The 25,442-nt window shown below is 42.2% G+C and overlaps 1 protein-coding gene across 1 annotated transcript in view; it reads right to left on the bottom strand.

The window, feature by feature from the left end:
- The window catches only part of LOC116372034 (NIPA-like protein 2), a 94,385-nt gene extending 71,049 nt beyond the window's left edge, over window positions 1-23,336 (bottom strand). The window contains 1 exon segment of the mRNA XM_031821108.1: window positions 23,041-23,336. Within this exon segment, the coding sequence (XP_031676968.1) occupies window positions 23,041-23,139 (99 nt within the window). The 5' untranslated portion in view covers window positions 23,140-23,336.
- Between the last annotated feature and the right edge of the window lie 2,106 nt (window positions 23,337-25,442).

The following is a 25,442-nucleotide window of genomic DNA, read 5'->3' on the forward strand; positions in this document are numbered from 1 at the left end:
CCGTGACACCACAGAGAGGCTACGGTACGATGATAAAACAAACTACCGTGACACCACAGAGAGGCTACGGTACGATGATAAAACAAACTACCGTGACACCACAGAGAGGCTACGGTACGATGATAAAACAAACTACCGGGGACTCCCTAAGACACCACAGAGAGGCTACGGTACGATAAAACAAACTACCGTGACACCACAGAGAGGCTACGGTACGATAAAACAAACTACCGTGACACCACAGAGAGGCTACGGTACGATAAAACAAACTACCGTGACACCACAGAGAGGCTACGGTACGATAAAACAAACTACCGTGGACTCCCTAAGACACCACAGAGAGGCTACGGTACGATAAAACAAACTACCGTGACACCACAGAGAGGCTACGGTACGATAAAACAAACTACCGTGACACCACAGAGAGGCTACGGTACGATAAAACAAACTACCGTGACACCACAGAGAGGCTACGGTAAGATGATAAAACAAACTACCGTGACACCACAGAGAGGCTACGGTACGATAAAACAAACTACCGTGACACCACAGAGAGGCTACGGTACGATAAAACAAACTACCGTGACACCACAGAGAGGCTACGGTACGATAAAACAAACTACCGTGACACCACAGAGAGGCTACGGTACGATAAAACAAACTACCGTGACACCACAGAGAGGCTACGGTACGATAAAACAAACTACCGTGACACCACAGAGAGGCTACGGTACGATGATAAAACAATGAAAGCTGAATGACTTGATCTAAAGTATAGAAGAATGAGAATAATATTGTCATGAAGGAGAAAAGGAGAATAATATTGTCATGAAGGAGAATAATATTGTTATGAAGGAGAATAATATTGTCATGAAGGAGAATAATATTGTCATGAAGGAGAATAATATTGTTATGAAGGAGAATAATATTGTCATGAAGGAGAATAATATTGTCATGAAGGAGAATAATATTGTCATGAAGGAGAATAATATTGTCATGAAGGAGAATAATATTGTTATAAAGGAGAATAATATTGTTATGAAGGAGAATAATATTGTTATGAAGGAGAATAATATTGTTATGAAGGAGAATAATATTGTCATGAAGGAGAATAATATTGTCATGAAGGAGAATAATATTGTTATAAAGGAGAATAATATTGTTATGAAGGAGAATAATATTGTTATGAAGGAGAATAATATTGTCATGAAGGAGAATAATATTGTTATAAAGGAGAATAATATTGTTATGAAGGAGAATGGAAATGAAAACTATCAGTCAACGGAGGGGAAAGTCAAGACGTTAATGAAACGTAATCTCAAAATGACGAACAGGTGGAAACAATTTATTTTCAAAAAGGGTTTCACCGTTTCAGTGGAAGAGGGGAGGGAAGGCCCCGTTCCATCGTAGCTGTGAGTGATAACTACCTCCTGCTGAACTAGTCCCCGCTGTGAGTGATGACTACCTCCTGCTGAACTAGTCCCCGCTGTGAGTGATAACTACCTCCTGCTGAACTAGTCCCCCGCTGTGAGTGATAACTACCTCCTGCTGAACTAGTCCCCGCTGTGAGTGATAACTACCTCCTGCTGAACTAGTCCCCGCTGTGAGTGATAACTACCTCCTGCTGAACTAGTCCCCGCTGTGAGTGATAACTACCTCCTGCTGAACTAGTCCCCGCTGTGAGTGATAACTACCTCCTGCTGAACTAGTCCCCGCTGTGAGTGATAACTACCTCCTGCTGAACTAGTCCCCGCTGTGAGTGATAACTACCTCCTGCTGAACTAGTCCCCGCTGTGAGTGATAACTACCTCCTGCTGAACTAGTCCCCGCTGTGAGTGATAAGAACCTCCTGCTGAACTAGTCCCCGCTGTGAGTGATAAGAACCTCCTGCTGAACTAGTCCCCGCTGTGAGTGATAACTACCTCCTGCCGAACTCGTCCCCGCTGTGAGTGATAACTACCTCCTGCTGAACTAGTCCCCGCTGTGAGTGATAACTACCTCCTGCTGAACTAGTCCCCGCTGTGAGTGATAACTACCTCCTGCTAAACTAGTCCCCGCTGTGAGTGATAACTACCTCCTGCTGAACTAGTCCCCGCTGTGAGTGATAACTACCTCCTGCTGAACTAGTCCCCGCTGTGAGTGATAAGAACCTCCTGCTGAACTAGTCCCCGCTGTGAGTGATAGGAACCTCCTGCTGAACTAGTCCCCGCTGTGAGTGATAAGAACCTCCTGCTGAACTAGTCCCCGCTGTGAGTGATAACTACCTCCTGCTGAACTAGTCCCCGAGACACATTAGCACACTGAATTCATTTGTTTTTCACAGAATTAATTTATTGCATGGAAAGATTCATGCAGTATGGAACCGTGGACTTCTGGGTAATCCAGAATGGGTATTGTGATCTTATCCTTGTTCTATTTAGGCAATATGGAACTTAGATAAAAGATGGAGTTGAATGTTGTCTTTCTGCCCAGAATTTCATTCTAAACTCAAATGTTTTTTTGCCATCATTCTTTATATCATTGATCTCGGCTTCATAATATAGTTTAGTTACATTTCTCATTTTGCAGGAAGTCAGACAGACTTGTTAGCCACTTCCTTTTGTCCCGTCTCTTTCAACCAATACAGTTTCTTCATTTCCTTATCGATCCACGGAGCCTTAACAGTTCTAACAGTCAGTTTCCTCATCGATCCACGGAGCCTTAACAGTTCTAACAGTCAGTTTCCTCATCGATCCATGGAGCCTTTACAGTTCTAACAGTCAGTTTCCTCATCGATCCACGGAGCCTTTACAGTTCTAACAGTCAGTTTCCTCATCGATCCACGGAGCCTTAACAGTTCTAACAGTCAGTTTCCTCATCGATCCATGGAGCCTTTACAGTTCTAACAGTCAGTTTCCTCATCGATCCATGGAGCCTTAACAGTTCTAACAGTCAGTTTCCTCATCGATCCACGGAGCCTTTACAGTTCTAACAGTCAGTTTCCTCATCGATCCACGGAGCCTTTACAGTTCTAACAGTCAGTTTCCTCATCGATCCAAGGAGCCTTAACAGTTCTAACAGTCAGTTTCTTCATTTCCTCATCGATCCACGGAGCCTTAACAGTTCTAACAGTCAGTTTCCTCATCGATCCACGGAGCCTTAACAGTTCTAACAGTCAGTTTCCTCATCGATCCACGGAGCCTTAACAGTTCTAACAGTCAGTTTCCACATCGATCCACGGAGCCTTTAACAGTTCTAACAGTCAGTTTCATGTTTATCAATAATTTGAAGAAGCAATTTCATAAATTCATCAAGTGCAGCGTCTGGATGCTCAGACCAACAAATAACATCCACATAAGAGTCACAGCTAAATCTTGTATGATCTCTTGTATACTATTTTAGGCCCAGCTGTTGGAAATTTGTCCTTCCTGTATATAGCCACTATATTGTGATCACTGCATCCAGATACAGCGTAAGAACAAAGTTATACAGTATTAGTACAAATGTGATACATGTGGATGATCTTGTTCCTGTAGTGTTTGTAAACAACCTGATAGGTTGACTATTAACCTGAACCAGATTACAGACACTGGTTACAGTGAGAAGCTTCCTGTTGAGAGGGTTGATTAATAACCTGAACCAGATTACAGACACTGGTTACAGTGAGAAGCTTCCTGTTGAGTGGGTTGATTAATAACCTGAACCAGATTACAGACACTGGTTACAGTGAGAAGCTTCCTGTTGAGTGGGTTGATTAATAACTTGAACCAGATTACAGACACTGGTTACAGTGAGAAGCTTCCTGTTGAGTGGGTTGATTAATAACCTGAACCAGATTACAGACACTGGTTACAGTGAGAAGCTTCCTGTTGAGTAGGTTGATTAATAACCTGAACCAGATTACAGACACTGGTTACAGTGAGAAGCTTCCTGTTGAGAGGGTTGATTAATAACCTGAACCAGATTACAGACACTGGTTACAGTGAGAAGCTTCCTGTTGATTAATAACCTGAACCAGATTACAGACACTGGTTACAGTGAGAAGCTTCCTGTTGAGTGGGTTGATTAATAACTTGAACCAGATTACAGACACTGGTTACAGTGAGAAGCTTCCTGTTGAGTGGGTTGATTAATAACCTGAACCAGATTACAGACACTGGTTACAGTGAGAAGCTTCCTGTTGAGTAGGTTGATTAATAACCTGAACCAGATTACAGACACTGGTTACAGTGAGAAGCTTCCTGTTGAGTGGGTTGATTAATAACCTGAACCAGATTACAGACACTGGTTACAGTGAGAAGCTTCCTGTTGAGTGGGTTGATTAATAACCTGAACCAGATTACAGACACTGGTTACAGTGAGAAGCTTCCTGTTGAGTGGGTTGATTAATAACCTGAACCAGATTACAGACACTGGTTACAGTGAGAAGCTTCCTGTTGAGTGGGTTGACTAATAACCTGAACCAGATTACAGACACCGGTTACAGTCAGAAGCTTCCTGTTGAGCGGACAGCTTGATGAAAACCAGTCCATATTCAGGTCCCCTGAGAAAGTAGACCTCTCTGTTTACATCACATACCCTAGCAAGCATTTTACACATTATTTAGATACTGACTGTTAGCACTTGGTGGCCTACAGCAACACCCCACAATAAAAGGCTTTAGATGAAGGGCCAAATGAACCAGCAAACCACAACACTTCAATAACACCTGACATAAGATCTTCTCTAAGCATTACAGGGAATATGGCTCTGAATATATACAGCAACACCGCCATAAGCATTCCTGTCTCTTCTATAGATGTTATATGAGATCTTCTCTAAGCATCACAGGGAATATGGCTCTGAATATATACAACAACACCTCCCCCATAAGCATTACAGGGAATATGGCTCTGCATATATACAGCAACACCTCCCCTATAAACATTACAGGGAATATGGCTCTGAATATACACAACACCTCCCCTATAAACATTACAGGGAATATGGCTCTGAATATATACAACAACACCTCCCCCATAAGCATCACAGGGAATATGGCTCTGAATATATACAGCAACACCTCCCCTATAAGCATTCCTGTCTCTTCTATAGATGTTATATCCTTGTATGTAACATCAAATTAACTATCTAAGTGAGTCTAAGAAATGGCTAATGTATTAATGTTGTTTGATGTTGGGAAGTCAGAGTTCCTGAACCTTATTTGTAAGGCTACAGATAGCCCATATTACTATTTTCAGCACCTTTCCTGGGTAGCTGATCACAGATGGACATAATATGGAAAAGACCAGACAAAGAAAGAGAGAAATATATACATTCAGCTGTGCATTAAATCAATTGGTGTGTGTGTGCAGCGGGGTTGAAGCTACGGACCCATAGGCTTGGCTCTCTCATCCCTTACAGGCTTTTGGGAGGGAGGGTGGACAATGAGCCTGTCGTAGGGAGGGTGGACAATGAGCCGGGCGTAGGGAGGGTGGCCAATGAGCCTGTCGTAGGTAGGGTGGCCAATGAGCCTGTCGTAGGGAGGGTGGCCAATGAGCCTGTCGTAGGGAGGGTGGCCAATGAGCCTGTCGTAGGGAGGGTGGCCAATGAGCCTGTCGTAGGGAGGGTGGCCAATGAGCCTGTCGTAGGGAGGGTGGCCAATGAGCCTGTCGTAGGGAGGGTGGCCAATGAGCCTGTCGTAGGGAGGGTGGCCAATGAGCCTGAAGTAGGGAGGGTGGCCAATGAGACGGGCGTAGGGAGGGTGGCCAATGAGCCTGTCGTAGGGAGGGTGGCCAATGAGCCTGTCGTAGGGAGGGTGGCCAATGAGCCTGTCGTAGGGAGGGTGGCCAATGAGCCGGGCGTAGGGAGGGTGGCCAATGAGCCGGGCGTAGGGAGGGTGGCCAATGAGCCGGGCGTAGGGAGGGTGGCCAATGAGCCTGTCGTAGGGAGGGTGGCCAATGAGCCTGTCGTAGGGAGGGTGGCCAATGAGCCTGTCGTAGGGAGGGTGGCCAATGAGCCTGTCGTAGGGAGGGTGGCCAATGAGCCGGGCGTAGGGAGGGTGGCCAATGAGCCGGGCGTAGGGAGGGTGGCCAATGAGCCGGGCGTAGGGAGGGTGGCCAATGAGCCGGGCGTAGGGAGGGTGGCCAATGAGCCGGGCGTAGGGAGGGTGGCCAATGAGCCGGGCGTAGGGAGGGTGGCCAATGAGCCGGTCGTAGGGAGGGTGGCCAATGAGCCTGTCGTAGGGAGGGTGGCCAATGAGCCGGGCGTAGGGAGGGTGGCCAATGAGCCTGTCGTAGGGAGGGTGGCCAATGAGCCTGTCGTAGGGAGGGTGGCCAATGAGCCTGTCGTAGGGAGGGTGGCCAATGAGCCGGGCGTAGGGAGGGTGGCCAATGAGCCGGGCGTAGGGAGGGTGGCCAATGAGCCTGTCGTAGGGAGGGTGGCCAATGAGCCTGTCGTAGGGAGGGTGGCCAATGAGCCGGGCGTAGGGAGGGTGGCCAATGAGCCGGGCGTAGGGAGGGTGGACAATGAGCCTGTCGTAGGGAGGGTGGACAATGAGCCTGTCGTAGGGAGGGTGGCCAATGAGCCTGCCGTAGGGAGGGTGGCCAATGAGCCTGCCGTAGGGAGGGTGGCCAATGAGCCTGCCGTAGGGAGGGTGGCCAATGAGCCTGCCGTAGGGAGGGTGGCCAATGAGCCGGGCGTAGGGAGGGTGGCCAATGAGCCGGGCGTAGGGAGGGTGGCCAATGAGCCGGGCGTAGGGAGGGTGGCCAATGAGCCGGGCGTAGGGAGGGTGGCCAATGAGCCGGGCGTAGGGAGGGTGGCCAATGAGCCTGTCGTAGGGAGGGTGGCCAATGAGCCGGGCGTAGGGAGGGTGGCCAATGAGCCTGTCGTAGGGAGGGTGGCCAATGAGCCTGTCGTAGGGAGGGTGGCCATTGAGCCTGTCGTAGGGAGGGTGGCCAATGAGCCAGGCGTAGGGAGGGTGGCCGTAGGGAGGGTGGCCAATGAGCCTGTCGTAGGGAGGTTGGCCAATGAGCCTGTCGTAGCGAGGGTGGCCAATGAGCCGGTCGTAGGGAGGGTGGCCAATGAGCCTGTCATAGCGAATGTAAGCAATGTCCCTACGTGCTCTGGCAGCTTTCATGGCTGGGAAAAATGATTTCCTATTCTGGCAGACAGCTTCAGGATAGTCCTCGCTGAGGAAGATATACGTTCCTCTTAAGTTCTTGGCTCTTTCCGGAACAGCTACTTTGTCCTTGAACCTGAGGAACTGGACTGCTATTGGCCTGGGCATCTCACCTTGGCCGGTGGTGGGTTTTCCAGTCCTGTGGGCGTTGTCCACCTAAATTTTACTGTGGTCCATCTCCAAATCATTTCCCTCACTTTGTCTTCAGACTCCGTCCAGGTCTCGTGGAGATTCTGCAATTCCGTCCACAACCATGTTGTTCCGCCTTGATTGTCCCTCAAGATAATCTGATTTCTCCGTCATCGTTATCATGGATTCACACACCGAACTGATGTCCTCTCTCACGGACTTACAGACTGCATTCAACTTGCCCGTTCTCTTGTTTAAACTCATCGTGCTGACCCTGGGAGAACTGCAAACTGTTCTTCAGTTCCTGGACCTCTCTGGTCAGGTCATCCATTCTTGTATTAGTTGAATGTTCCACCAGCTTTTGGACAAAACACTTGAAGCTACAATATGTTGTTGTTGTTGTAACAACTGCTTGTACAACACCTTTTGTTTGTTTAACAGATGCTTCACCTCAACGATACTCCCGCCGGCTTTGGTGTTTGTGTCACGTCTACTCCCGCTCCCCCCCTTCGGGTGTTCGAGGTTGCCAGTACATCTATGAGGCGTTCCAACAAGGTTTCATCCGCAAGTCCACTTCTCCAGCGTTGGCTGGTTTCTTCTTCGTGGCCAAGACGTATGGATGTATTGATTACAGAGGACTCAATGAAGTCACCACCAAGTACCGTTACCGGAGCTGGACCTGCGGAGTGCATACAATCTCATCCGCATCTGGGAGGGTGATGAATGGAAGACAGATTTTAGCAAGATGTCTGGTCTCGACGAGTACTTGGTGATGCCATTTGGATTAGCCAATGCTCCGTCAGTGTTCCAGGCATTTGTCAACAAGGTGCTCCCGGGACATGCTCAGATGCCAGGAGGTTGTTTATACGGATGACATTCTGGTCTACTCGGCTACCTTGGAAGATCACATCGCTCACGTCCGAGTAGTTCTGGAACGCCTCCCGGCTAACCACCTGTTTGTCAAGGCTGAGAAGTGCCAGTTTCATCAGGAGGCTCCTTCCCAGGCTACCAAATCAGCCCGTAAGGAGTGAAGATGGATGTCAAGAAGGTAGATGCAGTCAGATCATGGCCAGTCCCAACCACCATAAAAGGGGTTACAATGTTACAATGTTTTTTGGGGTTTTGCCAACTTCTACCGCTGTTTCATCAGGTATTTGAGCTCCATCCCCGCTCCTCTCACCCTTCTCCTTAAGGGTGGTCCCCGTAGGTTGGTCCAGAGTCTAGCAGCCGACGAGGCCTTCAGTCTACTAATGGGACGTTTCACCCTCCGCCCCCATTGCTCAAACATCCAGATCCCACAATACCTTTTGTGGTGGACGCTTCAGAGGTGGGCGTGGGGGCAGTTCTGTCTCAACGACAAGGTCATCCACAGAAATTGCATCCGTGTGCATATTATTCTAAGAAACTATCCCCCGCAGAGGAATTACGACGTCGGTGATCGAGAGCTCCTGGTGGTGAAATTGGCATTAGGGGTGGAGACACTGGCTGGAGGGCGCCACGGACCCATTCGTCATCCTCACCGACCATCGGAACCTGGAGTACATACGGACAGAAAAGGAGGCTGAATCCGCGCCAAGCAAGGTGGGCCCTTTACTTCACAAGATTCTCCCAGGTTAAAAAAACCCACCAAAGCCGATGCCTTGTCACGTCTCTACGATTCGGGAGAGGGTCCTGCCCATGCACCTGTAATCCCTTCCTCTCGAGTTGTAGCCCCTGTGGTCTGGGACGTAGATGTGGACATTCGCCAGTCTCTGGAGATAGAGCCCGCACCCACTAACTGTCCTCCTGAAGGCATCTACGTTCCCACGGGGATTAGGGATCATCTGCTAACCTGGGCGCAGACAGCTGTCATCACTGGACAGTCAGGTATTTCTCGCACTACCCAATCTGAGAAGTATTGGTGGCCTACCTTGGCGCAGCACGTTAGTCGCTACGTCAACTCCTGATCAAAACAAATCCTCACGGAACGCTCCAGCAGGGAAACTCCTTCCCCTTCCCGTTATGGCCTTCCGGAGGACATCGTCTCTGACCATGGCCCCCAATTAACATTACGGGTACGGAAAGCCTTTATGGAGAAGCTCGGGGTCACAGTCAGCCTCACTTCCAGGTACCGGCCTCAGTCCAACAGGCAGGTGGAGAGGATGAACCAGGAGCTGGGGAGGTTCCTGAGGAGTCACTGCCAGGACCGGCAGGGAGAGTGGGCCCGATTCCTTCCATGGGCGGAGTACACCAGTGAAAGGGAGGACAGTAGCAGGAGACCCAACTGTGGTTTGTGACTACTATCATTTCCCAATTCAATTGCAGTAATTCCGTGACTGATTTTTGGCTAATTCTGTTACCGATTCGCAACAGAATTACAAGTTTTAAATCTCTCATTAATTAATAAACAAGTTTGAGATCAGTAAAATCACAAACTAATTGATAGCTTTACCTTTACTTGTTAGTTCTGTGAACATTCATGATCCTCCCTCTTCATGAGGCAGAGAAATTAGAACACATCTCAAAGTGTTTCTGGTAATGGAATGACAAGGCATAAAGCAATGTTTCTTAAACGTACGGCAAATAATTTCTCCAAAACGATACTGAACAAAAATATAAAAAAATGCTGAAATAAAAGATCCCAAAAAATGTCTCTGAAATTGTGAAACAATTTGTTTACATCCCTGTTAATCCCATAAACCATCTCCAATGTCAACCGGCCTCACAACCGCAAACCGGATGTATGGCGTTATGTGGTCGAGCGGTTTAGAAGGACCTGAGCCCTAGGACCATGCCCCAGGACTACCTGACATGATGACTCCTTGCTGTCCCCAGTCTACCTGGCCATGCTGCTGCTCCAGTTTCAACTGTTCTGCCTTATTATTATACGACCCTGCTGGTCATTTAAGAACATTTGAACATCTTGGCCATGTTCTGTTATAATCTCCACCCGGCACAGCCAGAAGAGGACTGGCCACCCCACATAGCCTGGTTCCTCTCTAGGTTTCTTCCTAGGTTCTGGCCTTTCTAGTGAGTTTTTCCTAGCCACCGTGCTTCTACACCTGCATTGCTTGCTGTTTGGGGTTTTAGGCTGGGTTTCTGTACAGCACTTTGAGATATCAGCTGATGTAAGAAGGGCTTTATAAATACATTTGATTTGATTTACTGATGTCAACATTGTGAACAGAGTGCCCCATTGTGGAGTTATGGTATGGCCAGGCATAAACTACAGACAACTAACAACTGTATTTTATCTATGGTCATTTGAAAGCACAGAGATACCGTGACGAGATCCCGAGGCCCCATTGTCGTGCCATTCATCCGCCGCCATCATCTCATGTTTCAGCATGATAATGCACGGCCCCATGTCGCAAGGATCTGTACACTTCCTGGAAGCTGACATTTTTCCCCCAGTTCTTCCATGGTCTGCATTCTCACTAGACATGTCACCCCATTGAAGAGGAGTGGGGACAACATTCCACAGGCCACAATCAACAGCCTGATCAACTCTATGTGAAGGAGATGTGTCAAGCTGCATGAGGTAAATGGTGGTGACACCAGATACTGACTGGTTTTCTGATCACACCAGATACGGACTGGTGTTCTGATCACACCAGATACGGACTGGTGTTCTGATCACACCAGATACGGACTGGTGTTCTGATCACACCAGATACGGACTGGTGTTCTGATCACACCAGATACTGACTGGTGTTCTGATCACACCAGATACTGACTGGTGTTCTGATCACACCAGATACTGACTGGTGTTCTGATCACACCAGATACTGACTGGTTTTCTGATCACACCCCTACCTTTATTTAAGGGATCTGTGACCAACAGATGCATATCTGTAATGTGAAACCCATAGATTATAGCCTCATGAATTTATTTCAATTGACTGATTTCTTTTACATGGAATTGCACAGTAGTATTCATCAGCCCATTCACTCAGAGGGAACAGAGGTCTGGCTTCCTTGTAGCAGGAAGGGCAAACACAACAAAGGCCACAAGCAGGCTGGCACACTAGGGAGTGTCCTACTTGGCAAACATGACCTAATTGGCCTGGCAGGTCCGTTCTGGTCAGGGTGCTTCTGTCCCTAACATTCTACCCCAGAGTGTTCTAACTCTGTCCCTAACATTCTACCCCAGAGTGTTCTAACTCTGTCCCTAACATTCTACCCCAGAGTGTTCTAACTCTGTCCCTAACATTCTACCCCAGAGTGTTCTAACTCTGTCCCTAACATTCTACCCCAGAGTGTTCTAACTCTGTCCCTAACATTCTACCCCATAGTGTTCTAACTCTGTCCCTAACATTCTACCCCAGAGTGTTCTAACTCTGTCCCTAACATTGTAGCCCAGAACATTCTACCCCAGAGTGTTCTCTATAGGGCCTAACATTCTACCCCAGAGTGTTCTCTATAGGGCCTAACATTCTACCCCAGAGTGTTCTCTATAGGGCCTAACATTCTTCCTGCATCTCCTCTCTCTGGGTCTGACCGGGTCTGAAGAGGTGACAGAACAGAACTCTCTCTGGGTCTGACCGGGTCTGAAGAAGCGACAGAACAGAACTCTCTCTCTGGGTCTGACTGGGTCTGAAGAGGTGACAGAACAGAACTCTCTCTCTGGGTCTGACTGGGTCTGAAGAGGTGACAGAACAGAACTCTCTCTCTGGGTCTGACTGGGTCTGAAGAGGTGACAGAACAGAACTCTCTCTCTGGGTCTGAGGAGGTGACAGAACAGAACTCTCTCTCTGGGTCTGAGGAGGTGACAGAACAGAACTCTCTCTCTGGGTCTGAGGAGGTGACAGAACAGAACTCTCTCTCTGGGTCTGAGGAGGTGACAGAACAGAACTCTCTCTCTGGGTCTGAGGAGGTGACAGAACAGAACTCTCTCTCTGGGTCTGAGGAGGTGACAGAACAGAACTCTCTCTCTGGGTCTGAGGAGGTGACAGAACAGAACTCTCTCTCTGGGTCTGAGGAGGTGACAGAACAGAACTCTCTCTCTGGGTCTGAGGAGGTGACAGAACAGAACTCTCTCTCTGGGTCTGAGGAGGTGACAGAACAGAACTCTCTCTCTGGGTCTGAGGAGGTGACAGAACAGAACTCTCTCTCTGGGTCTGAAGAGGTGACAGAACAGAATGAGACTGATGTTCTCCTCCCCCACTGTCTCCCTCTCTCTCTCGGTGTCCAGGGGGACAGCGTGCTTCTTTGTGCTACGTGACAATGGAGAACTGTGACGGGCTGGGGATGGATGAAGGGGTAAAGAGATGGGCTGATCCGTGGCCTCTGACCTGGGAGGGGAGGAGGGAAGGGAGAGAGCAGGCTGGGGTATTGAGTTATCTCAGAGCTGCCAGCTGTTCAACCCTTATAGTACAGTAAACCCATTCTCCTGCAGAACAGTCTCTTCTCCTATTTCTACAGTATATGCCTCACAACTCATCTCTGCCCAGGCCCCCCTGACAACGTGGCTGACAGAATTCACCTCAGTCCTCATCTCTGCCCAGGTCCTGTCAACGTGGCTGACAGAATTCACCTCAGTCCTCATCTCTGCCCAGGCCCTGACAACGTGGTTGACAGAATTCACCTCAGTCCTCATCTATGCCCAGGTCCACCTGACAACGTGGCTGACAGAATTCCCTGCCTGGGACAGATGGGAAGATGAGTATGAGGAGAATGTGCATCTGTGTGCAGAGGAGAATGTGCATCTGTGTGCAGAGGAGAATGTGCATCTGTGTGCCGAGGAGAATGTGCATCTGTGTGCCGAGGAGAATGTGCATCTGTGTGCCGAGGAGAATGTGCATCTGTGTGCCGAGGAGAATGTGCATCTGTGTGCCGAGGAGAATGTGCATCTGTGTGCCGAGGAGAATGTGCATCTGTGTGCCGAGGAGAATGTGCATCTGTGTGCCGAGGAGAATGTGCATCTGTGTGCAGAGGAGAATGTGCATCTGTGTGCAGAGGAGAATGTGCATCTGTGTGCAGAGGAGAATGTGCATCTGTGTGCAGAGGAGAATGTGCATCTGTGTGCAGAGGAGAATGTGCATCTGTGTGCAGAGGAGAATGTGCATCTGTGTGCAGAGGAGAATGTGCATCTGTGTGCAGAGGAGAATGTGCATCTGTGTGCAGAGGAGAATGTGCATCTGTGTGCAGAGGAGAATGTGCATCTGTGTGCAGAGGAGAATGTGCATCTGTGTGCAGAGGAGAATGTGCATCTGTGTGCAGAGGAGAATGTGCATCTGTGTGCAGAGGAGAATGTGCATCTGTGTGCAGAGGAGAATGTGCATCTGTGTGCAGAGGAGAATGTGCATCTGTGTGCAGAGGAGAATGTGCATCTGTGTGCAGAGGAGAATGTGCATCTGTGTGCAGAGGAGAATGTGCATCTGTGTGCAGAGGAGAATGTGCATCTGTGTGCAGAGGAGAATGTGCATCTGTGTGCAGAGGAGAATGTGCATCTGTGTGCAGAGGAGAATGTGCATCTGTGTGCAGAGGAGAATGTGCATCTGTGTGCAGAGGAGAATGTGCATCTGTGTGCCGAGGAGAATGTGCATCTGTGTGCCGAGGAGAATGTGCATCTGTGTGCCGAGGAAGAACCAGAACACTACTATAGTGAACAGATTACTACCCTGACACTGTGAAGGACCAGAACACTACTATAGTGACAGATTACTACCCTGACACTGTGAAGGACCAGAACACTACTATAGTGACAGATTACTACCCTGACACTGTGAAGGACCAGAACACTACTATAGTGACAGATTACTACCCTGGCACTGTGAAGGGCACTGTGAAGGGATTCTTGAAAAAAAATTGAAAATATACATTTTGGGTTTTTCACAAATATTTTTCTTAAAATATATATTTTGATAGATCAAAGTATCAGCTCTCTCAACATGTAAAATAAACAACCTCATTCTTACATGTTTTCATAAAAAGACAACTAAATGGATTTATGTCAACTCTATCACACACCATAAAAAGACAACTAAATGGATTTATGTCAACTCTATCACACACCATAAAAAGACAACTAAATGGATTTATGTCAACTCTATCACACACCATAAAAAGACAACTAAATGGATTTATGTCAACTCTGTCACACACACCATAAAAAGACAACTAAATGGATTTATGTCAACTCTGTCACACACACCATAAAAAGACAACTAAATGGATTTATGTCAACTCTGTCACACACACCATAAAAAGACAACTAAATGGATTTATGTCAACTCTGTCACACACACCATAAAAAGACAACTAAATGGATTTATGTCAACTCTGTCACACACACCATAAAAAGACAACTAAATGGATTTATGTCAACTCTGTCACACACACCATAAAAAGACAACTAAATGGATTTATGTCAACTCTGTCACACACACCATAAAAAGACAACTAAATGGATTTATGTCAACTCTGTCACACACACCATAAAAAGACAACTAAATGGATTTATGTCAACTCTGTCACACACCATAAAAAGACAACTAAATGGATTTATGTCAACTCTGTCACACACCATAAAAAGACAACTAAATGGATTTATGTCAACTCTGTCACACACCATAAAAAGACAACTAAATGGATTTATGTCAACTCTGTCACACCATAAAAAGACAACTAAATGGATTTATGTCAACTCTGTCACACCATAAAAAGACAACTAAATGGATTTATGTCAACTCTGTCACACACGCCATAAAAAGACAACTAAATGGATTTATGTCAACTCTGTCACACACGCCATAAAAAGACAACTAAATGGATTTATGTCAACTCTGTCACACACGCCATAAAAAGACAACTAAATGGATTTATGTCAACTCTGTCACACACGCCATAAAAAGACAACTAAATGGATTTATGTCAACTCTGTCACACACGCCATAAAAAGACAACTAAATGGATTTATGTCAACTCTGTCACACACGCCATAAAAAGACAACTAAATGGATTTATGTCAACTCTGTCACACACGCCATAAAAAGACAACTAAATGGATTTATGTCAACTCTGTCACACACACCATAAAAAGACAACTAAATGGATTTATGTCAACTCTGTCACACACACCATAATAAGACAACTAAATGGATTTATGTCAACTCTGTCACACACACCATAAAAAGACAACTAAATGGATTTATGTCAACTCTGTCACACACACCATAAAAAGACAACTAAATGGATTTATGTCAACTCTGTCACACACACCATAAAAAGACAACTAAATGGATTTATGTCAACTCTGTCACACACACCATAAAAAGACAACTAAATGGATTTATGTCAACTCTGTCACACACACCATAAAAAGACAACTAAATGGATTTATGTCAACTCTATCACACACCATAAAAAGACAACTAAATGGATTTATGTCAACTCTGTCACACACACCATAAAAAGACAACTAAATGGATTTATGTCAACTCTGTCACACACACCATAAAAAGACAACTAAATGGATTTATGTCAACTCTGTCACACACACCATAAAAAGACAACTAAATGGATTTATGTCAACTCTGTCACACACACCATAAAAAGACAACTAAATGGATTTATGTCAACTCTGTCACACACACCATAAAAAGACAACTAAATGGATTTATGTCAACTCTGTCACACACACCATAAAAAGACAACTAAATGGATTTATGTCAACTCTGTCACACACACCATAAAAAGACAACTAAATGGATTTATGTCAACTCTGTCACACACACCATAAAAAGACAACTAAATGGATTTATGTCAACTCTGTCACACACACCATAAAAAGACAACTAAATGGATTTATGTCAACTCTGTCACACACACCATAAAAAGACAACTAAATGGATTTATGTCAACTCTGTCACACACACCATAAAAAGACAACTAAATGGATTTATGTCAACTCTGTCACACACACCATAAAAAGACAACTAAATGGATTTATGTCAACTCTGTCACACACCATAAAAAGACAACTAAATGGATTTATGTCAACTCTGTCACACACCATAAAAAGACAACTAAATGGATTTATGTCAACTCTGTCACACACCATAAAAAGACAACTAAATGGATTTATGTCAACTCTGTCACACCATAAAAAGACAACTAAATGGATTTATGTCAACTCTGTCACACCATAAAAAGACAACTAAATGGATTTATGTCAACTCTGTCACACACGCCATAAAAAGACAACTAAATGGATTTATGTCAACTCTGTCACACACGCCATAAAAAGACAACTAAATGGATTTATGTCAACTCTGTCACACACGCCATAAAAAGACAACTAAATGGATTTATGTCAACTCTGTCACACACGCCATAAAAAGACAACTAAATGGATTTATGTCAACTCTGTCACACACGCCATAAAAGACAACTAAATGGATTTATGTCAACTCTGTCACACACGCCATAAAAAGACAACTAAATGGATTTATGTCAACTCTGTCACACACGCCATAAAAAGACAACTAAATGGATTTATGTCAACTCTGTCACACACACCATAAAAAGACAACTAAATGGATTTATGTCAACTCTGTCACACACACCATAATAAGACAACTAAATGGATTTATGTCAACTCTGTCACACACACCATAAAAAGACAACTAAATGGATTTATGTCAACTCTGTCACACACACCATAAAAAGACAACTAAATGGATTTATGTCAACTCTGTCACACACACCATAAAAAGACAACTAAATGGATTTATGTCAACTCTGTCACACACACCATAAAAAGACAACTAAATGGATTTATGTCAACTCTGTCACACACACCATAAAAAGACAACTAAATGGATTTATGTCAACTCTATCACACACCATAAAAAGACAACTAAATGGATTTATGTCAACTCTGTCACACACACCATAAAAAGACAACTAAATGGATTTATGTCAACTCTGTCACACACACCATAAAAAGACAACTAAATGGATTTATGTCAACTCTGTCACACACACCATAAAAAGACAACTAAATGGATTTATGTCAACTCTGTCACACACACCATAAAAAGACAACTAAATGGATTTATGTCAACTCTGTCACACACACCATAAAAAGACAACTAAATGGATTTATGTCAACTCTGTCACACACACCATAAAAAGACAACTAAATGGATTTATGTCAACTCTGTCACACACACCATAAAAAGACAACTAAATGGATTTATGTCAACTCTGTCACACACACCATAAAAAGACAACTAAATGGATTTATGTCAACTCTGTCACACACACCATAAAAAGACAACTAAATGGATTTATGTCAACTCTGTCACACACACCATAAAAAGACAACTAAATGGATTTATGTCAACTCTGTCACACACACCATAAAAAGACAACTAAATGGATTTATGTCAACTCTGTCACACACACCATAAAAAGACAACTAAATGGATTTATGTCAACTCTGTCACACACACCATAAAAAGACAACTAAATGGATTTATGTCAACTCTGTCACACACACCATAAAAAGACAACTAAATGGATTTATGTCAACTCTGTCACACACACCATAAAAAGACAACTAAATGGATTTATGTCAACTCTGTCACACACACCATAAAAAGACAACTAAATGGATTTATGTCAACTCTGTCACACACACCATAAAAAGACAACTAAATGGATTTATGTCAACTCTGTCACACACACCATAAAAAGACAACTAAATGGATTTATGTCAACTCTGTCACACACACCATAAAAAGACAACTAAATGGATTTATGTCAACTCTGTCACACACACCATAAAAAGACAACTAAATGGATTTATGTCAACTCTGTCACACACACCATAAAAAGACAACTAAATGGATTTATGTCAACTCTGTCACACACACCATAAAAAGACAACTAAATGGATTTATGTCAACTCTGTCACACACACCATAAAAAGACAACTAAATGGATTTATGTCAACTCTGTCACACACACCATAAAAAGACAACTAAATGGATTTATGTCAACTCTGTCACACACACCATAAAAAGACAACTAAATGGATTTATGTCAACTCTGTCACACACACCATAAAAAGACAACTAAATGGATTTATGTCAACTCTATCACACCATAATAAGACAACTAAATGGATTTATGTCAACTCTGTCACACACACCATAAAAAGACAACTAAATGGATTTATGTCAACTCTGTCACACCATAAAAAGACAACTAAATGGATTTATGTCAACTCTGTCACACACACCATAAAAAGACAACTAAATGGATTTATGTCAACTCTGTCACACCATAAAAAGACAACTAAATGGATTTATGTCAACTCTGTCACACACACCATAAAAGACAACTAAATGGATTTATGTCAACTCTATCACACCATAATAAGACAACTAAATGGATTTATGTCAACTCTGTCACACACACCATAAAAAGACAACTAAATGGATTTATGTCAACTCTGTCACACACACCATAAAAAGACAACTAAATGGATTTATGTCAACTCTGTCACACACCATAAAAAGACAACTAAATGGATTTATGTCAACTCTGTCACACACACCATAAAAAGACAACTAAATGGATTTATGTCAACTCTGTCACACACACCATAAAAAGACAACTAAATGGATTTATGTCAACTCTGTCACACACACCATAGAAAGACAACTAAATGGATTTATGTCAACTCTGTCACACACACCATAAAAAGACAACTAAATGGATTTATGTCAACTCTGTCACACACACCATAAAAAGACAACTAAATGGATTTATGTCAACTCTGTCACACACCATAAAAAGACAACTAAATGGATTTATGTCAACTCTGTCACACCATAAAAAGACAACTAAATGGATTTATGTCAACTCTGTCACACCATAAAAATACTCTTCATTTTTACTTCTGTGAACTTTCATTATCCTCCCTCCTCCCTCCTTCTAAAGAAATTAGTAAATATCTTAAAGACGTGGGGGGGGGGGGGGGTTGGTAACGGAATTTCAAGCCGCAAGGCAATGTTTCTTAAACATAAAAAGACAACTAAATGGATTTATGTCAACTCTGTCACACACACCATAAAAAGACAACTAAATGGATTTATGTCAACTCTGTCACACACACCATAAAAGACAACTAAATGGATTTATGTCAACTCTGTCACACACACCATAAAAAGACAACTAAATGGATTTATGTCAACTCTGTCACACACACCATAAAAAGACAACTAAATGGATTTATGTCAACTCTGTCACACACACCATAAAAAGACAACTAAATGGATTTATGTCAACTCTGTCACACACACCATAAAAAGACAACTAAATGGATTTATGTCAACTCTATCACACCATAATAAGACAACTAAATGGATTTATGTCAACTCTGTCACACACACCATAAAAAGACAACTAAATGGATTTATGTCAACTCTGTCACACCATAAAAAGACAACTAAATGGATTTATGTCAACTCTGTCACACACACCATAAAAAGACAACTAAATGGATTTATGTCAACTCTATCACACCATAATAAGACAACTAAATGGATTTATGTCAACTCTGTCACACACACCATAAAAAGACAACTAAATGGATTTATGTCAACTCTGTCACACACACCATAAAAAGACAACTAAATGGATTTATGTCAACTCTGTCACACACCATAAAAAGACAACTAAATGGATTTATGTCAACTCTGTCACACACACCATAAAAAGACAACTAAATGGATTTATGTCAACTCTGTCACACACACCATAAAAAGACAACTAAATGGATTTATGTCAACTCTGTCACACACACCATAGAAAGACAACTAAATGGATTTATGTCAACTCTGTCACACACACCATAAAAAGACAACTAAATGGATTTATGTCAACTCTGTCACACACACCATAAAAAGACAACTAAATGGATTTATGTCAACTCTGTCACACACCATAAAAAGACAACTAAATGGATTTATGTCAACTCTGTCACACCATAAAAAGACAACTAAATGGATTTATGTCAACTCTGTCACACCATAAAAAGACAACTAAATGGATTTATGTCAACTCTGTCACACACGCCATAAAAAGACAACTAAATGGATTTATGTCAACTCTGTCACACACGCCATAAAAAGACAACTAAATGGATTTATGTCAACTCTGTCACACACGCCATAAAAAGACAACTAAATGGATTTATGTCAACTCTGTCACACACGCCATAAAAAGACAACTAAATGGATTTATGTCAACTCTGTCACACGCCATAAAAAGACAACTAAATGGATTTATGTCAACTCTGTCACACACACCATAAAAAGACAACTAAATGGATTTATGTCAACTCTGTCACACACACCATAAAAAGACAACTAAATGGATTTATGTCAACTCTGTCACACACACCATAATAAGACAACTAAATGGATTTATGTCAACTCTGTCACACACCATAAAAAGACAACTAAATGGATTTATGTCAACTCTGTCACACACACCATAAAAAGACAACTAAATGGATTTATGTCAACTCTGTCACACACACCATAAAAAGACAACTAAATGGATTTATGTCAACTCTATCACACACACCATAAAAAGACAACTAAATGGATTTATGTCAACTCTGTCACACACACCATAAAAAGACAACTAAATGGATTTATGTCAACTCTATCACACCATAATAAGACAACTAAATGGATTTATGTCAACTCTGTCACACCATAAAAATACTCTTCATTTTTACATGTGTTTAATGACCTTGATTGTTTAATTAAAACATTAGATTATTCAAATATGTAATTCCACGGCAACGGAATTGCGCTGACACTCAGATTCTGTACCAAACAAAAATCACTGATTTAAAAAAATTGAACAAACCATACATACACAAGGACTACTTTTAACCATTTTACAAAAACACTTTTTACTGGAAGAAGTTTGGTTACAGAATTTCTGTAAAATCTCCCTCAGTATCCACATTTTCCAATAAATAATTGATTAGGTCTACTTTTACTTGTTACTTCTGTGAACTTTCATTATCCTCCCTCCTCCCTCCTTCTAAAGAAATTAGTAAATATCTTAAAGACGTGGGGGGGGGGGGGGGTTGGTAACGGAATTTCAAGCCGCAAGGCAATGTTTCTTAAACTTACAGGAGGCAAAAAAATGTCTAAGTATTGATTTTAGTTGTCAGGAGACTTCAACATGGCTGTGTTGATGTACCCTGTATAGTAGATGTTTCCTAAGGCAGGAGTCTTCAACATGACTGTGATGATGTACCCTGTATAGTAGATGTTTCCTAAGGCAGGAGTCTTCAACATGACTGTGATGATGTTCCTGTATAGTAGATGTTTCCTAAGGCAGGAGTCTTCAACATGACTGTGATGATGTACCCTGTATAGTAGATGTTTCCTAAGGCAGGAGTCTTCAACATGACTGTGATGATGTACCCTGTATAGTAGATGTTTCCTAAGGCAGGAGTCTTCAACATGACTGTGATGATGTACCCTGTATAGTAGATGTTTCCATCAGTTCGCCATAGCCGTTGCTTTATTTCAGAATTTTTAGGATAGAAAAATGGTTGAAACATTTATTTATGCCTTAATTTCTCTAAAATATTAAGACTGCTAGCTTTTCATTTGACCCCCAATTTAAAATATGCTTCTATCAACTTCACTTTGGTGCTCATGGGTCATTTTAAATTAAAATTAACTAATACAAATCTCCAAACCTCTTGTTGTTTAATTGCACTATGTAAATGCTCCAGGGATTATTTCAGTTAGCATTTTTTGTCATGTTTTTCTAAGATTTACAACATAACAACATCATTTATAAAGCAAACAGTATCCCTTAGGTTTAGTACAGACAACACTAAAAGAGTTTAAGCACGTTGCAGAACAGTGATTCAGATATTTTTCCGAATATAAAAGACAGAAAAATAACGCATCTTTAAGAGGGTTAAGCCATCAGCGACGGAGTTGACAAGCCACTGGAGTTAACAGGTAGTCTGACATGTTTTTTTTCCCCAATAGAAATTAAAAGTTAAAATGCAAACATTTGTACAAATATGGAAAATTATGAATAAGAAAATCCTCAATAAAAACAAACGTTTTTTTCCCCCATTCAAGTGGTATACAAAGTTACATTTGAGTTTCTTTCTCAGTTGATTTATGACTAAAACCTAATGAATATGAACCAAAAATCATATCTTAATCTATCAGGTAGATTGAGTTGATAGTTTATAGTTGTGATCATTGTGATTTGAATATTGGTTGTTTAAATTGAAGTAGAAAACTTACCAGAACATGAAGGTCCTTATGGTGTCGCTCACCTGATTCATTTAGGACTCCGACGTTAATGTCCACATCGCTAAACAAATGTTTTGTAGGAAATCACAGTTCTGAGAGAAATATTCTTCAAAGTCACAGAGAGGGAATTGCAAGAAACTTCACAAGATCATTTCCCAGTTAATATTCATTATTGACCGTTTTTAGAATTGGTCAACTTATTTTTTTGAGAGTTCGGAATTGGGATCGTTTGTCCCAGACAAGGGCATATCCGGTCCCAGAGCGGACATGGAAATAATAATAATAATGATAATATTAGGACAATTCCTAAAAATACAAATAAATCTTTCCCCTTAAAAAAAATCGATAAATGTGTTTAATCTCGAATAATAATACAAAATAATATTTGTTTCAACTAATAAGAAATCAAGTTTCCCTGCCGAACAAGGATTGTGCAGACTTTTAAGATTCAGTGAGTTACTAGTTGCCTACCTTCAGCGGATTCTCCCGGATTTCAGTGAACGGAGACGGTTGAGATGAATTCTGTCCTGTTCTGTTAGAAAACACGTCAAAAGTTGAGTTGTTCGCCATCTTTTCCTCTATCGTAGCCTTTCCTTCCAACTAGGCTACTTCATCGCAACTCAAGATTCGCCTTTTCACATGTTTGTCCGGTTCCAGTCTTGACATCCCGTGAGTTTGAGTCTTTCCTGCCCGGTCAACTGGCAGAAGTGTCAGTCTGCTCGTCACCACGTCAGAACGAGTTAACGAGGCGGGGATGCAGCTGGAGAGCACAGAGTTCCCCGGATGTGACCAGTGGCAGACAGTTGTCACTTCTACACAGAATACATGTCATCTAATCTTTTAGAATATAATAATAATATAATATTGTGGCGAACGAGAAGCAAACACTGGATTTTGGCGTGAAAGGCAGACATCCCACGCGTCACGCCGATAGGTGTTTCCCACTTGATGGGAATTGTAACGTGGCTCATAGAGCGAGGATCGTTACAATATAATACAATGGACATCCTAAGAACGTTTTAGCGAGTTATGCTTCAAGTTTATTTAATTAATAAATAAACTAAATCAACATAATCCACCATTATGCCACTGATTGCTATTGAACATCATAGCAGTCGCCATCTGGCGGACAATTAGAGAAACGTGAACATAATCTATAGCGGTATAGACCCAAATAATATCTGTCAAGAATGAATGACACAATCTATAGCGGTATAGACCCAAATAATATCTGTCAAGAATGAATGACACAATCTATAGCGGTATAGACCCAAATAATATCTGTCAAGAATGAATGACACAATCTAAAGCAGTATAGACCCAAATAATACAGTCATGTAGAATACAGTCCTTTAGAATACAGTCCTATAGAATACAGTCCAATAGAATACAGTTCTATAGAATACAGTCATATAGAATACAGTCCTATAGAATACAGTCCTATAGAATACAGTCATATAGAATACAGTCCCATAGAATACAGTCCTATAGAATAGAGCCCTATAGAATACAGTCCTATAGAATACAGTCCTATAGAATACAGTCATATAGAATACAGTCCTATGGAATACAGTCCTATAGAATACAGTCCTATAGAATACAGTCCTATAGAATACAGTCATATAGAATACAGTCCTATGGAATTAAGTCCTATGGAATACAGCCCTATAGAATACAGTCCTATAGAATACAGTCCTATAGAATACAGTCCTATAGAATACAGTCATATAGAATACAGTCCTATAGAATACAGTCCTATAGAATACAGTCCTATAGAATACAGTCCTTTAGAATACAGTCCTATAGAATACAGTCATATAGAATACAGTCCATTAGAATACAGTCATATAGAATACAGCCCTATAGAATACAGCCCAATAGAATACAGTCATATAGAATACAGTCCTTTAGAATACAGTCATATAGAATACAGTCCTATAGAAAACAGTCCTATAGAATACAGCCCTATAGAATACAGTCCTTTAGAATACAGTCCTATAGAATATACCCCTATAGAATACAGTCCTTTAGAATACAGTCATATAGAATACAGTCATATAGAATACAGTCATATAGAATACAGTTCTATAGGATACAGTCCTATAGAATACAGTCCTATAGATTACAGTCTAATTGAATACAGTCCTATAGAATTCAGCCCTATAGAATACAGTCCTTTAGAATACAGTCCTTCAGAATAGAGTCATATAGAATACAGTCATATAGAATACAGTCCCATAGAATACAGTCCTATAGAATAGAGCCCTATAGAATACAGTCCTATAGAATACAGTCCTATAGAATACAGTCATATAGAATACAGTCCTATGGAATACAGTCCTATAGAATACAGTCCTATAGAATACAGTCCTATAGAATACAGTCATATAGAATACAGTCCTATGGAATACAGTCCTATGGAATACAGCCCTATAGAATACAGTCCTATAGAATACAGTCCTATAGAATACAGTCCTATAGAATACAGTCCTATAGAATACAGTCCTATAGAATACAGTCCTATAGAATACAGTCCTTTAGAATACAGTCCTATAGAATACAGTCATATAGAATACAGTCCATTAGAATACAGTCATATAGAATACAGCCCTATAGAATACAGCCCAATAGAATACAGTCATATAGAATACAGTCCTTTAGAATACAGTCATATAGAATACAGTCCTATAGAATACAGTCCTATAGAATACAGCCCTATAGAATACAGTCCTTTAGAATACAGTCCTATAGAATATACCCCTATAGAATACAGTCCTTTAGAATACAGTCATATAGAATACAGTCATATAGAATACAGTCATATAGAATACAGTTCTATAGGATACAGTCCTATAGAATACAGTCCTATAGAT

This window comes from Oncorhynchus kisutch, unplaced genomic scaffold (assembly GCF_002021735.2).
Source record: "Oncorhynchus kisutch isolate 150728-3 unplaced genomic scaffold, Okis_V2 scaffold3856, whole genome shotgun sequence".
Classification (NCBI taxonomy): Eukaryota; Metazoa; Chordata; class Actinopteri; order Salmoniformes; family Salmonidae; genus Oncorhynchus; species Oncorhynchus kisutch.